The sequence below is a fragment of the Stenella coeruleoalba genome (genome assembly GCF_951394435.1).
Source record: "Stenella coeruleoalba genome assembly, chromosome: 6".
Classification (NCBI taxonomy): domain Eukaryota; kingdom Metazoa; phylum Chordata; class Mammalia; order Artiodactyla; family Delphinidae; genus Stenella; species Stenella coeruleoalba.
In genome coordinates, this window is record NC_137151.1 from 53,799,808 (window position 1) to 53,814,894 (window position 15,087).

Consider the following 15,087-nt stretch of genomic DNA (forward strand, 5'->3'; position numbering starts at 1 on the left):
ACTTCTGTGTCTCAGTTACTCCTTCTGTAAAATGGAAATCATAGAGTCACTGTGAGGATCAAGTGAGTGAAAAAAGTAAAACCCTAATAATAATGCCTGGTGCATAATTGCTGTGTATATGGTTACTTATTATTATTTTTAAAATAATTCTACAGTATTTCTATTTATTGATTGATTGATTGATTGGCTGTGTTGGGTCTTCGTTTCTGTGCGTGGGCTTTCTCTAGTTGCGGCGAGCGGGGGCCACTCTTCATCGTGGTGCTCGGGCCTCTCACTGTCGTGGCCTCTCTTGTTGCGGAGCCCAAGCTCCAGTCGCGCAGGCTCAGCAGTTGTGGCTCACGGGCCTAGTTGCTCTGCGGCATGTGGGATCTTCCCAGACCAGGGCTCGAACCCATGTCCCCTGCACTGGCAGGCAGACTCTCAACCACTGCGCCACCAGGGAAGCCCCTTATTATTTTTTAAGTCAAGTTTATTGAGGTATGATTTGGGGTATAATTTACATGCAGTAAAATTCACCCTTTATGACATACAGTTCTGTGAGTTTTGACAAGAGCATATGGTCATATAACCACCACCACAGTCAAGATATAGAACATTTCTGTCATCCTCAAAAGCTCTCATATTCTCTGTGGTCATTCCTCCCCACCACATCTCCAGACCCTGACCATCACTGATCTGTTTTCTGACCATATACTTTTGCTTTTGCAGAACATCATGTAAATGGAATCATGCCCTATGTAGACTTCTGAGTCTTTCTTCTCTTACTTGGCAAAGGGATTGGCAAACTTTTCTCTAAAGGGCCCAGCAGTACATGTTTTAGGCTTGCAGACCATACCTTCTCTGTTGCAACTACTCCTCTCTGCTACTGCAGTCGTGTACTGGGCATGAATGATTGGGTGTGGCTGTGTTGCAATAAAAGTTTATTAAAATAGGTAGCAGCCAGATTTGGGTGGAAAGCCATAATTTTTCAACCTGTGACTTAGCATGATGCTTTTGAGATCCATTCATGTTGTTGTGACTATCAGTAATTTGTTCTTTTTATTGCCAATTATTATTCCAGTGCATGGGTGCACGAGAGTTTGTTTAGTCATTCACCAGTTGAAGGATGTTCGAGTTTTTAATAATTTTTGGCAATTATAAATAAAGCCATTGTAAATATTTGCCTACAGGTTTTTGTGTGAACACAGGTTTTGATTTCTCTTGAGTAAATCACCTGGGGGGGGCCACTGTATGGTAAGTGTATGTTCACCTTTATTAGAACTCTCAAATTGTTTTCCAAAATGGCTGGATTATTTTGCATTTCCATCAGCAATATAAGAGAGTTCCAATTGTGTTGTATCACCACCAGCACTTGGTATTGTCCATTTCTTTGTTAGATTTAAGCTACTCTGAAAAACTATGACGCATCTTAGAAACTAAAGATGCTTACCTTTATGTTGTATTAGGTCAAAAGCTCTTGAAGGGTTTTACACGTGGAAATGACATTATTTGGGTTTTTACATGATTACCCCAGCTTCAGTATGGAGAATGACTTGGAAGAACGAATGGTAACTGTGTGAAGACCTGTAGGAGGATATCATTTTAATATAGAGGAAAGGAAAGATACCTGGACTTGAAAGGCAGTGAAGATGATGTGACTAGATGTGAGAATTTTTTTAGGTGGTGGAATTTATAGAACTCAATGACTGACCAGATAGGAGACTTAAGAGAGTGGCACAAGCAACTAGATATATAATAGTACCTTCACTGAAATGAGGAAAATTTATAGGGAAAAAGGTTTGGGGAGATAAAGTTATCAGTAGAATTTTGAGATAACGTGAGACATCGAAATGAAGACATCGAAATGAAGTAGGAAGTTTGATATCCAGGTTCTGGAATAGGGGAGCATAATTGAGGGTCAGGGTGGCATGAAAGATATCTGATAATATGGAGGAAGATGATGTTCCCTAGAGAGAGTTTTTAGTCATCTGAGAAGAGTGAATAGGACAGACTCAAGAGGAACCTCAGTGATTAATGTTGGACAGCAGACAGACATCCAAAGGAAACTAGAGAGTGAGTTCAAGAGGCTGGAGGGAGAGAGAGAGAGAGGTCGTCATTTCAGACTGACATCTTCCAGATGCTGAGGTGAGTGAATGTGCTGAGATGACAACTGAAATGAAGGATGAAAAGTGCTCACTGGGTTTGGCAGCAGAGTGGACATTGGTCAGTGTTGGTGGTCTGGTCATGGTGGTGGTGCTGGTGTATGTGAAAATTCATATTAAACTTGAGTTGGGGAGTGAATAGGAGGCGAGGCAGTAGAAAAGCAAGGGTATACAGTTACTTCAAGAATTTTCAGGCTGATTGTTAGAAACATATGTAAGAGACATTTTTTTACTGTTTGTTAGGATGAGACAGGTTAGAGCGTACCGATGAGAAGTATGAGGCAGGGGATGAGGGCAGGAGAAACAGCATAGTCAGTGGAGAGATGCACAAAAGGCATGAGAAATGCCCATCAGATCTGGTGTACTTGCTGAAGAAGAGGTTCTGCTGAGTTTAATCTCCATGGTTGCAACCTGTGAGCAGAGTAGAATGGGGTCTGTTAGTATTGCCAAGTTCTAATGAACTCTACCATAGTACCATCCTTACATTTATTTTCAACTATTTCTAGAGAACTTACCAAGCAGCAAATGTCAGCACAATTCTTTTGATGTGTGAAAATGCTCTGGCGTTTAGTCACTTGTCAGTCTCATGTTCAAGTCTTATCCATCTGTCATGGCCCAGTTGAAAGCCTCAGATGAAAGACTCTCCCTCTCTAATCTGAATGGTCATAGCTTGATGCTTTTTTTTTTTCCTCTATTTTGGCATTTATTCTTTTATGTGTTTACCGGTGTGTGTGTGTGTGTGTGTGTGTGTGTGTGTGTGTGTGGTTTTTTTCATTCTTCTCCTTAGATGATGGAAAACAAAGACCATGACTGAAAGGCGTCTTATATTCTTCACAGCACCTAGCCAGTTACATTTATTTAGCTTGTTACCTTAAATGCATGTAAATATGAACATGGGGAAATGGTTATTAGCAGACAATTAGGAGGAGTTATATAAGGAAGCACAAGATTTTTGTGGTTTGGAATCTGAATTAATAGTCTGAAAAATTATGGTACCAGATTATAACGTTTTGTATTTATGATACTTAGTAAAATATGTTTTGAAAGTTTCCTGTTCCCTGCTATTAAGGAATCAAATTATTTAACAATAATACAACTCCCCTTTGGTGTAATTAATAGTTTACTACCTACTTTCATATCATTATTCCCTTACTGAGGGTAACCCAAAGATAAAGAGATAGAGACATCACAGGGGTTTCATCCCACGTTGCAAATGAAGAAACAAAAGCCAGAGAGATAATCGGTCAAAAGTCCCTTTACTAGTAAACACAAGTGCTAAGATATAAGCCAGGACCCTCTGATTCTAATCCAGGTTTCTTTCAATGTGCTCTATGGCTTTTAGGTTTTTTAAAATAGAAATCCAATTATAAGGAGCACTTTGGTCTATTTTATTTAAATGAGTAAAAAATCGCTTATCAGAACAATCTCTTGGTCAGAGCTAAGACCACCTTTTCTGGAAGAAGCTTGGCCTTGTGGTTCAGAGCCTCATACACGGCCCTTCAGCAGAATGGGAAGAACGCAGCCCCTGTGGATTGTGCTGATGCTGTGATTTAAAGAAAAGAAAATAGAAGCCACATATCTGTGGAATACTAACTGTTAGAGCAACAGTGACCAGCACTGTTCAGTATAGTGAACGAACCTGGTATTCGCATTTTGGAGAAAAAACAGATACATATCTGTTTTTCTAAGCTTTTGACTCTGACTTACTACTTTTTTTAATATAAAGACTAGCATCATTTTTGATTTAGGATGATAACTTATATTCTAATGAAAGAACTAGAAATAAGGAAGGTCATTATCATTTAGGGGACTATGGCTGGCTTTAATTATATTATTGTTAAAGCTTTCACAAATTGAAATAGCGTGTATTAAATATATAAAATCTATAATTTTCTGTTAAAACATTGAATGGGGAAGCCTCTGACTAAAATCTTTATATAATATTATTCCCATTGGCCAGAGCTGATTTTAAACTGGATAATAACGTCTGTTGTGAACAGATTCTTTTTAATTGTACTGACTCAAGAATATATTTTTGTCAGGGGAATTAAGGAATGAAGAACATATACTTTTAAGAAATTGCGGAAAGGCATAAAGTGCTTTTTCCTCCTCCTTTCCACACTTTTAAATGTTATCTGAATGAATGGCTGCTACCGGGTAAAACATTTTCTTATGTTCTCCTATAAATTGTCTTAGACAAGGTATTTGGGAATTGCTGTACAGTGTGGGAATTAATTGAACTTGGTTGTATATGAAACCAAAACGATCAGTTGAGATATTGAATCTGAAACCAGGTGTTCCACGGTTAAATAGTTATGATTCATGGAAAAAAAAAAAAAAAAACACAGAATTTTAAGGACTTTTTTTTTCTCCAAGGCAGTTGGTTCTATCATTCACTCCATGTGGACTGTAGACTCCGGTCTAGCTCTGGTTATCCTTATCTCCATTGCAAATCTTTTTTTAGTACATTGTAAAATGTATTAAATTGGCATTCCAGACAAACATTTGAAAATGGTCTTTTACCTCAGGTGAACCTGGCCTTTGTTGAAGCAGCAGACTACGTCTCAGAACCTGTTAACAGGGAGCCTCCGTCCAGAGAAGCTCAGATACTGACTTTGAAAAACACGTCTGAATTCGATGTACTTGTCATTGGAGGAGGAGCAACAGGAAGTGGCTGTGCCCTAGATGCAGTCACCAGAGGTGAGTCCTGGTGTGGGTGGATGTAACACAGGTAAAGGTTTCATCTGTCCTTCTGATATAAACACACAGTGTGCGCTCCGTGCTGGGAAGTCACGTTTCTGTCGCATTGCTTAATTTTCCATTCTTTGTGAAGCACCTTCCCGTTGTTAAAATGTAGGTACTTGCACAATTTTGAAATGAAGTATAGTTTGTCTTTTACACTGAAATGAATTTATTTAAAAAGAAAACTTTATATTCCTGTGAATTCATTGATTTGATGTTCTGGTTAGTTTTTTTAATACACAGTAAAGTACATTTATGTGAAATAAAATTATTTGTGTATCACCTAAAATCACATTTATGTCAGTGATTTGTCTTTAATAAAAAGATTTATTAAAATGAATTAATCTATTAAAATAATTCTTTTTGTTTCTCTATTAAAATAATCTCTTCCAATGAAATACAGACTACAGTTTGGGAAACTCTAGTTCAGGTGACTGAATAATGGAAAAGACTTGCTAACCTGTAGTTCTGTCTCACTCTATTAGTCAGCTTCGGGAAAGATATTATGAGAAGTTCTTTCAAAATGGCAACAGGATATATAAAGAAAGAAATTTTAGTATGGAACACCAAGGCTCTTACATATGATATATTTAATGATTTGCTTCTTTTGCCTGTGGTTATTAGTGTGGAGTTTGGAATCAAAGAAATCTGAGTACATATCCTGGCTGAGCTGCTGTATCAGATGTATGTATGTGTATACACACACACACGCACATACACTTAAGCAAGGTACTTAATTTCTCTAAGGTCCCTCATCTTTCAAATAAGGAAAGAAATATCTTCCGTTAATGATTGTTATGGGGATTAAATGCATAATCATGAAGAGGATTTAAAACAGTGCTTGTCACACAAAGTAGAAACTCAATAAATTGTAGATAGTATTATAGCTGCCATTAATAACATGAAGGCAAAAGACTTTTAGAACCAATTGTCCCGGAGAAATAATCCTTTGTGATTATTTTTAGATATATCACATTGGACTGGGTACTGCTGCAAGGAATTTTGACTCCAAATTATTTTAGTTACTCTATAAGGTTCAGTATTCATTGCAGTTTCATATTCAGTGGTAATAGTTTATTACATGGAATAATTTTTCTCAGATTAAGTTACTACCACACCCACCCTAGACTTAGTTACTTTGCATATCTGGTAGATTTTAGTTTTACAGAAATGAAATAAATTTCGTGAGATTAGGCACACATAAGCCAAAAAGTACACTAGATTTACTGTGATTGCACAGGACCCCCACTTGAGTTTTGATCCATGTAGACATCACAGCCTAGGTCCTTTCTGTCAATTCCAAATAATGGTAAATTCACAATAATAAATCCTGGAACATACTCAGTTTCCTGGCACACCCTAATAGTTATATAATTTTGTCTCCATCCATAGTTTATAATTTAAGCTGCATTATCCTGGGACATACTAAGTCAGATGGAAAGAAGAGTTGAAGTTACCTCAAGGTGTTTGAATTCAACACTCTTCCCTGGAGTCCTGGGAAAGAGAGTGTCAAGAGAAGACACATAGGCAGTGTAATGGGAGGTCTCGTTCGGGACTGCCCCAATTGTCCTGGGACTACCCCAGGGCTTAGAAGTTACCAGATGACAATTTTCTATGTCCAAGAGGATCGTTTCCCCAGTAGCGTTCAGAAAAATATTTCTTGCTATCTCCACTTATGTTCATGCTATGTACTGAAGTATACAGTTCTTTTTCTTTCATTTCAACAAATATTGGCTGAGTGCCTGCTTTATGCATGGCAATATTCAAAGTACTACATGAGAATACCAAGATGTTTGATCCAGGCTCCACCCTTAGGTTGCTCCAAGTTCTGTAGTAGACTGAGTTACCCTATAGAGAATATGTGCCTTTCAGGAGGCTTGGGGGCATTGTTATATCTGCATAGAATGGTCTGGAGAAAGCAAGCTGCTATTTAGCACGGGTAGAATTTTAGTAGGCAAACATTGCTTGCTGGAAGTGTGCCAATCTGAGGGAGCATGTGAGAGGAACAGTGTGTGTGGGAAACAACCCGTGTTTCAGTTGGGATCACCCAGGCTGTGCTGGGGAGGATATGAGAGGAGTGCAAAGGCAGAGCTGGGCCTGGGATACCGGGGAAAGGCCTTTGGACTTTACTGAACAGGCCCTCTGAGACAGTGAAGAGCATTCGTGATGAGGAAAGGATAGGCAATAAGGAAGAAGCAGGGGCTAAACTTTTAAGAGATCTAGAGACAAATAAAACAGAAAGGACGTAACTTGCTGGTGTAGTAGGATATGAATAAGGGAGGCAATATGTGCAAGAATTGTTTCTTCTTTCTTTTCTTTTTAAGATAGGAGCCATCTGAATATTTCTGTAGACTCAGAAGAGAGCCTTAACATGCAAATAATAGAAGGCTGCATGTGGAACAAGCTCTCGGGAAAATACGCGGCATGGGATATCAAAGATATATCTTAGCTTTGGCAGGGCAAGAAGAGACATTTCTCAGAGACGAATACAAAGTGTAAAGATTCTAAGGCATAAAAGAGGGAGTCTGTGTGACTCTGAAGAGCTATTCTTAAACACTCAAAAAGAAGTGAGATGTGCTACTTATGGATAGGAGTAGGGACTTGGATGTAGAAAAGATTTAGAGAATGTGATAGGAATAGGGGTTGCTTTGCTCTGGTTAGAAAAGGATATCTGTGTGTGTGTGTGTGTGTGTGTGTGTGTGTGTGTGTGTGTGTGTGTCCCCATGTGTGTCTAATATTGCTCAGAGTTGAGGCAGAGAAAATACACGATAGGGTAGAATCCCAAATTGAGAACTGACTAGGTATCAATGACAGAAGGAGAAAATGAGAAAAGATTCCATGAAGGCAAGAAATTGTTTAAATGGAAACTTAGGACTGGTAGGGGGAGGTAAGGGGAGTTGGAAAGCCAGCTTCCCCTCAAAGAGTTAGGACCGTGATTGCAGTAGCAAAAAGGCAACTACTGATTAAGTGCCTTTTATTCCTTTTCTCCTTTTGAAAAGTCTCACCTATATTTGCTTTTGTGCATATTTTAGATATCTTTTTAAAAACATAGATAAGATCATACTGTAGTCATTACTTTGCAGTGTGTTACTTTCAAATGACAGTGTAGTTAATCAATCTTTACATGTATATGGTATTCATTGTTTTTCATGGCTGAAAAATTCATCCCAAAGACGTTCTTGTTAATGACTCTTTAGGTGGTTTCCAGTTTTTTGTTTTGTTTCATTCTGCTGTTTAAAACAATACTACTTGAGAGTCAACTGCTGAACCAGCTCTGGGAATATAAAGACTAATAAGATGTGGCCTTGCCCTCGAGGAGCTTATAGTTTATTAATATTTGCTGAACAAACATTTTTCCTTTGGGCAGTAAAGAATGTTACCTAGTACATTAGCAGACGATTGTGGGTGATGACAGTGATGATGATTTTGAAAAGATAAGAGTTTTCAGAGCCAGAATGTTGACAAGATTTTTAATACTTATAGTTAGTAACAGCTAAGAAAATGATGTACTTTCAGTATCTCCTGGCATTTCAATTGCTGTCTTTTAAAATAATTGACTGACTGTCTTATTTGATGTATACGGAGTTACGATTTATAAAAAGGATGGATAAACCATAGTTTGTATTTCCTTTATTATGCTGGTAGCCCTCTGAGGGTAGCATTTATAATTAAAATGTATAGAGATGCTGAAGTTAATCTATATTTATCCTTTTACTACAATTTCTGATCATATCAGTAGCCCTCTGAAGTGTGAAATAATCATGGGCATTTGGTTAATGAATTGTGCATTGTTGCTGTTCATTCATGGAATTTGCTCTTTTATTATATTTGATGCTTCACTTAACAACAAATTTTGCTTTCTCTGCGTTTGATATGTTTTTACCAAATTATTCCTGACTGTATCCATTAATCTTTAGTCACATTTGACAAAAATAAATTACTGTGATCTTTTAAAGTTACCAGTAATAATTAGATTTTTCAGGACATCAAAGTTTTGGGGGAACTGCTAGATGTTAAAAGGCTCGTATAAAAATGTTTTCACAAGGTTTTTGATGAAATATTGTGCCTAAATGCAATTTTGGTAATGGATAAACAAAGACCGTAGAAGGAAGAGAAAAAGTCATGAAGTTTTCATAATGAACATTTATTTGCATTCTTACCATCTGCATTTTCTTGGGAATCAGTTTTTCATTTGTTTCATTTGGGAATATTATTATATAAACATAATATGCACAGCTCTCCTCACGTTCTCCTGTAGGTCTCTAGGATCAATAGGAATTGCTTCTCTGGTTAAAACCTCTGTGGCCAGTCCCCAGCCTTGAAGCACGATGATATAGGAGGCACTTTGCCCCAAAAAGAGAGCTGGAATGAAGAGACTCTGATAAATATAGTCACTCCCTCAGGGGGCTTCAAGATGTTTTTTTCAGTTCTTTTTTGTTATTTTATGTGATTTACCCTTATGTATCAGGGGTCAATCAGTACAATTTTGGTTTAAAATCTTATTTATAAACTTAAACTTTATGGCTTCAAAATTCCAGAGAAGACTGCTTCTTGCTAGAAGAAAACATTAATTGTAGTTCTCTTGTTTAAAAATGTGTATGTACTTCTAGTTTATGAATGGTGCCTGGCTAGTAATTCCTGAATTCTCACCACTGTTCCTTCGAGTCTAAGACAGTATAGCATAACGAGTAAGGACACAGGCTATGAAATGAGAACCAAGTGGGATCAGTCAGCTTCATCACTCACTAGGTCCATGACCTTCAATAAGTGTTCTAACCTTACAGAGAGCCTCAAGGTTCTCAGACATAACGGAGGATAACAACAACACTTCTGCATAAATAAAGGTTTGTGAAAAGGAGCAGGCGTGTGCATTTTTAATTGCATTAAAAACTGCAGAAAAGGGAGAGCCATGGAAGATAGTGCATTTTGGGAATTACAGATCTCCACCCTCTTCTACCACTGCCCCTCTTCCACCATGAGGGCAGAGAAAATCCTATTTCAGGACAGTAGAATTGCAGCAGATGAAAATTTGCTACTTACTGGACACTGCTAATTAGACTAGGTTGCAAATTGCTACTAAAATTAATCTGGAAATTTGATGTAATTTAGTGATTATGTTATAGTGACTGTCTTTGGCAGGAGTAGGGTGGGGAGGGTTAGAGAAACTGTGCCAAAGGTATCTGGAAAAATCAGCCTTTGAGATTTACTAGATTAATTTTGAAAAAGAATAATGATAAAGCAGATAGAGCTCTATCAATATCGAAGTGTATTCTAAAGCTACTTTAATTAAAATAGTTTGCTAAAGGAACGGAGAGATTAGCGGAGCAAAAGTAAGAGGCTAGAAATAGATCTGAATACATAAAATTTAGGATATGGTAAAAGCATTTCATATTTGTCATTATTGGTTGTTTAATAAGCAACTTTGAAGTATCCACTTTCCCAAATTTATATTTGTATATATTATGTATATTTATATTCTGTTTATCATGCTCTCTGTTTCAAGGATTTAACAATAAAACACCACAAACCTATTAGAAGAAAGTATATGGAAATTTAAAAACATGGAGTAAGACAGGTGTTTTTAAGCATGACATCAATAAAGTCATTTTCCTTTTGGCAAATCCTGTTAAATTTGATTTCATAAAAATTGAAATTTATCTATGGCAGAAATACAATAAACACCTGTGAAGTTGGAAAAATAACATATCAGACAGGATTTGTTTCATATTGTTTTCAACTTTTCTATATCCTTTTGTTTTAATATGTCTATGATGAAACACAAGTAGCTGGATTCTTTTTTTTTAACGCTTGATAGATGGAATCTGTCTTTCAACAGGTGAATTTGGTCCATCTCCATTTATTTGGATGCCACGTGCTTTTATTTTGTATTTTTTACCCTACGTCTTTTTTTACTTTGCTCCATTTCCTTCTTCCTTTCCTCCATATTAAATCAGCTTTGTATCACTCTCTGTTGCCATACATTAAACTCTATGGATACAGTTGCTGCCACCTTCAAGTCCCATCAGAGACTTTTCTCAAAACCAAATCAAGGCTCCTGCCCTGTGTTGATCTTGGCCAGCCAGCTGGTGGTTCCCTGGCCCAGGTACTGCTCTCCAGGCTGGGTCCATCTTCCTGCCTCCTGGGCATGTCCCAGCAGATAGTCCACAGCCCCAGACAGTGGTCAGCAGAAGCTTTTCCACCCTTCTTCAATCCCTGGATTCCAGCACTGGTCTGTCTTCTTCACCTCTCCCTATCTCTTGCCCTTCAGGAACTGAAATCTTGGTTACCTTTGCCTGTTTCTAGACCCAGATTCCACCAAGACAGAGGCTTTGGGCCTAACTACTGTGCTCTGAGTTTCTGCTACATTTCTGGTCCATGAGGTGTTTATTTTTTGAATCAACCATGCCTTAAAATATATCTATGTATGTGTGTACATAGGTATATATGTACATATATATATACATGTAAAAAACAAATATATATATATATACACACATATATATAATTTTCTCTGTGTTTGGAGAGGAAGAGTTTAAAGCTGAACTCACAGTGGCATATTGGTCAAAATTTTACCTATAAGCAATATTTATAATAGCAAAAAGAGTGTGGTATGGTTTAATAAATTGGGTCCATTCAGTTATTCAGAGAGGTTTATAAGTGTTTACAGGGATAATGGCTAAAATGTATTGTAAATTGAAAAACAAGTTGTAAAGAATGAGTTTGTTAATTGTATTTGTTTTTGAAGCAAAAAAGTACACAGGTTTATCAGCATAAAAAGTTTCTGGTAGAATATATGGGACATTTTTAATAGTTAAACGTGGTTATGTCTGGAGTATATTATTCTCTCTTTTCATCATTTTACATTGTTTGGATATTCCTTCTTTCTGAATACTGGCTGTTTTTATTATAAAATAATAAAAAGTAAAATAGTAAAAAAGTAAATAGTAAAAAGAGAAAGCAACAACGGCAACTTCCTTATTCCCCTGAAACTCTGTTACTATAATTAGTGTTATGGCTTAATACATTTTTGTGCCTCCATAATCATGTGTGAACTTAAGGGGCTCAAAGTATGTTAATGATATGTTCTAACTTAGCATAGTATCTCCATTAATGGTTTATATGTTTCTAATAGAAAAATAGAAATAGGTATAATAACCAATCCAACATTATATAGTTCTGTAAAATGTTAACATTCACTGTTAGAAAATACTAGGCTTAAAGCAAAGAATCCTGATCATGAGGGTTAACAAGCCAGGGTTGCTTTGCAGCTTTACAGGCGTGTTATTTTTTAGAGAAATTGGTACTAATGTACAGAGTGTCTAAACTTTTCGATTTGTGTGTTATTACCTGGGTGCCTCTGGTAGTTATTTCATAGCTATTACTCTGCCCTTTCTATTTAAAAATAGTTAAATAATGCCATATCTGAAAATTTATTTTAATGAAATAAAGATGCAGAGAGTTTAAATAAAAATACAATCTTGCAGTACTGTGATAGCGAAGGTAGGAAATAACCCAAATGTTCAAAAACAGGGAATTGAATAAATAAATCATTGTAAATATTTAATGTATTACTGTGCACACATTAAAAGTGAAATTATAGAAAAATATGTATTGACATTGGAGAGATGTTTACAATAAATAATGTTAAATGAAAAAACTGGAATGTATCATATGATCCTATTTTGGTAAAAATGTGCGTATGTGATTACATACATGCACAGAAAATGTGAACATTTAAACACCCGAATGTCAACTGTGGTTATCTCTGAGTAGTGTGGTTACAGGAGGGTTTTATTTTGTTCTCTTTACTTCTCTGCATTTATTATATTGAGTGTGTTTGCATGCATAAGATAATCAGTAAAAGGTATTAAACTATGCTTCTGTTCTATTTCATGTTGTAAAAGTTAAATGTCGTACCATTCCTCCCCTTAGATAGTAATTATCCCTCTGTATTCATCCAACTGTCTTGATCCATGAATTGGTTTAGTTGGAAGTGCCTGGCAGCTAGACATTCCCGCTCAGGGCAGAAAAGGCAAGTCTGTGAAGAGCTGTATTTCATTCACATCCCTGACCCCACCCAAAAGGTACAACTTTAACTTCAGAGATGGGCTGAGTATGACTGAAAGGTAGATTTCAAGTTGACTCTCTTCTTCTGCTATAACTAATCTTGTTCTTCCACCAAAGAATTTCAGAGTAATCTCACTCCAAATATTAATACTTTACCACTGCAGTGAAATTCATGAGAGTAACTACGAAAAGCAATCAATTATAAAAACAAAAAATCAAATAATCATACCACTCCCAAATGTTCTGGTTCATCTCAGCAGTGATAGAACATATTGCTTTCCATAAAAAGTAACTTCTGAAAAGAAAAGAAACAAGCAAAAGCTATTCCTTATAAAATCTTGAACAAGTTTAGTGAATTATCATACACGTACAGAGGCCAGCCCTTCACTGGTGGGCATGTGGGGAGGTCATTCTTTCCACTCTGAGGAAAGATCTTCCCCAGTGCCTCACATCCAGCTAGGCACAGTTGCTGGAAGCCTGGATGCATTATTTTCGGTCTCCTTCAAATTTAATTATTTTACCTAAGATGCAAAATGTTAGCATTGAATGTCACTTAAAAATACTGTTCAAAGACAAATATCATATGATATTGCCTATATGTGGAATCTTAAAAAAAATGGTAAAAATAAACTTATTTACAAAACAGAAAGAGAGTCACAGATGTAGAAAACAATCTTATGGTTACCAGGCGGGAAAGGGATGGGGGAGGGATAAATTGGGACACTGAGATTGACATATACACACTACTATATATAAAATAGATAACTAATAAGGACCTACTACTATATAGCACAGAGAACTCTACTCAATACTCTGTAAGGGAGTGCAGAGTACTCTATGGAAAAGAATCTAAAAAAGAGTGGATATATGTATATCTATAACTGATTTACTTTGCTGTACACCTGAAACTAACACAACATTGTAAATCAGCTATACTCCAATAAAAGTTTTAAAAAAGTACTCTTCATTCTCTTTGAGAAGATAAAACAGTGCTCTCTCTTCACTTCCTTGCTTTATACTGAAACAAAACAAAACAAACTAAACTCTTATTTTCAGACTGGAGGTGGAAAAAAAGTTTGGATTTTTGAGAGGTGAAACAGGAAGGAACATCTTAGGTAACGGAATCATGCAAGATCATTATAAGACTTTAAACAATTTCATTGTCTTTGCTCTAGTCGGTTAATCAGTTAAGGCAAAAGCGGTTGTAACTTCTAATAATGTCTTGATTTTGCAGTACTTTCCTCCTTCCTCATTCTATTATTCTCATCCAACAAAAACGAGAAATCCAGAACGTTTAGCATAAAAGCAGTTGAAATTTTTAAAATGTTTTCTTTTTAAGGTTTCAAAAACTTTTGGTAATACTTTTAGGTTACATGGTACTTTAATATATCAATTTAGCTATACATTTAGAGACTAAATTTTTATTTTTTATTTTGCTCTGGAAGGAGCAGTATCACTTCCCTTCAGAAGTTCTGGTGGGTAGCTTGACGATATGACACTGGAAATAATGGGACAAGAAGAAACAGCCTGGTTTGACAGAGAAGCCCATTTTAACTTTTGTTGGTATTCACTAAGGTTTTTCACATAAGTACATGTGAATAACTTTTTTAAATGTCCAATTCTTGCAAAAGCAGTTTTGAGGCTTTAAAGTGTTAGCTCTCACTTAAATATCCTGAAATATCCTCCTGAGATGGCTTGCTAATTCCTAGAGTAGTTGCCTGCCTCACACTGTGTCAGTTTGGGAAAGAAAAAAAAACCCATCCTGATAACACACACCCATAAAATTCTCTCTTCATATCACTCTCCAATTACCGTCTTCTGCCTTCTGAGGCTAGACTCTCTATCGCCCCCCTCACGCTGTGTGGTTCCCCTAGAAGGTCTCCCCACACTCCAGGCCCTGAGTGACAAGCAGACCCTAAATAAGCTGGGCCATTTCAGTCATTTGCCTTCTCTTGCTTAAGCTGATCTTTGCCAGTGATAATTCCCTTGCTCCTGCCCTCTACCCATCTGAACACATCCTCCTCTGTTGACTCAGCCTTTCTCCAAGACCCCATCCCAGATACAATTAAAATAACTACCTTGGCTGTAGTTATTGTTCACACAGGGAATTGTGTCACAGTCTCTCACAAGCTGCAGT

The 15,087-nt window shown here is 36.7% G+C and overlaps 1 protein-coding gene across 6 annotated transcripts in view; it reads left to right on the plus strand.

Moving 5' to 3' along the window:
• GPD2 (glycerol-3-phosphate dehydrogenase 2) overlaps positions 1–15,087 on the plus strand; it is a 199,917-nt gene that overhangs the window by 116,146 nt on the left and 68,684 nt on the right. For all 6 annotated transcript variants that reach the window (XM_079923816.1, XM_079923811.1, XM_079923813.1 and 3 more), the window contains one exon: positions 4,670–4,841. In XM_079923816.1, the coding sequence (XP_079779942.1) occupies positions 4,670–4,841 (172 nt within the window). The remainder of the gene's footprint in view (positions 1–4,669; positions 4,842–15,087) is intronic.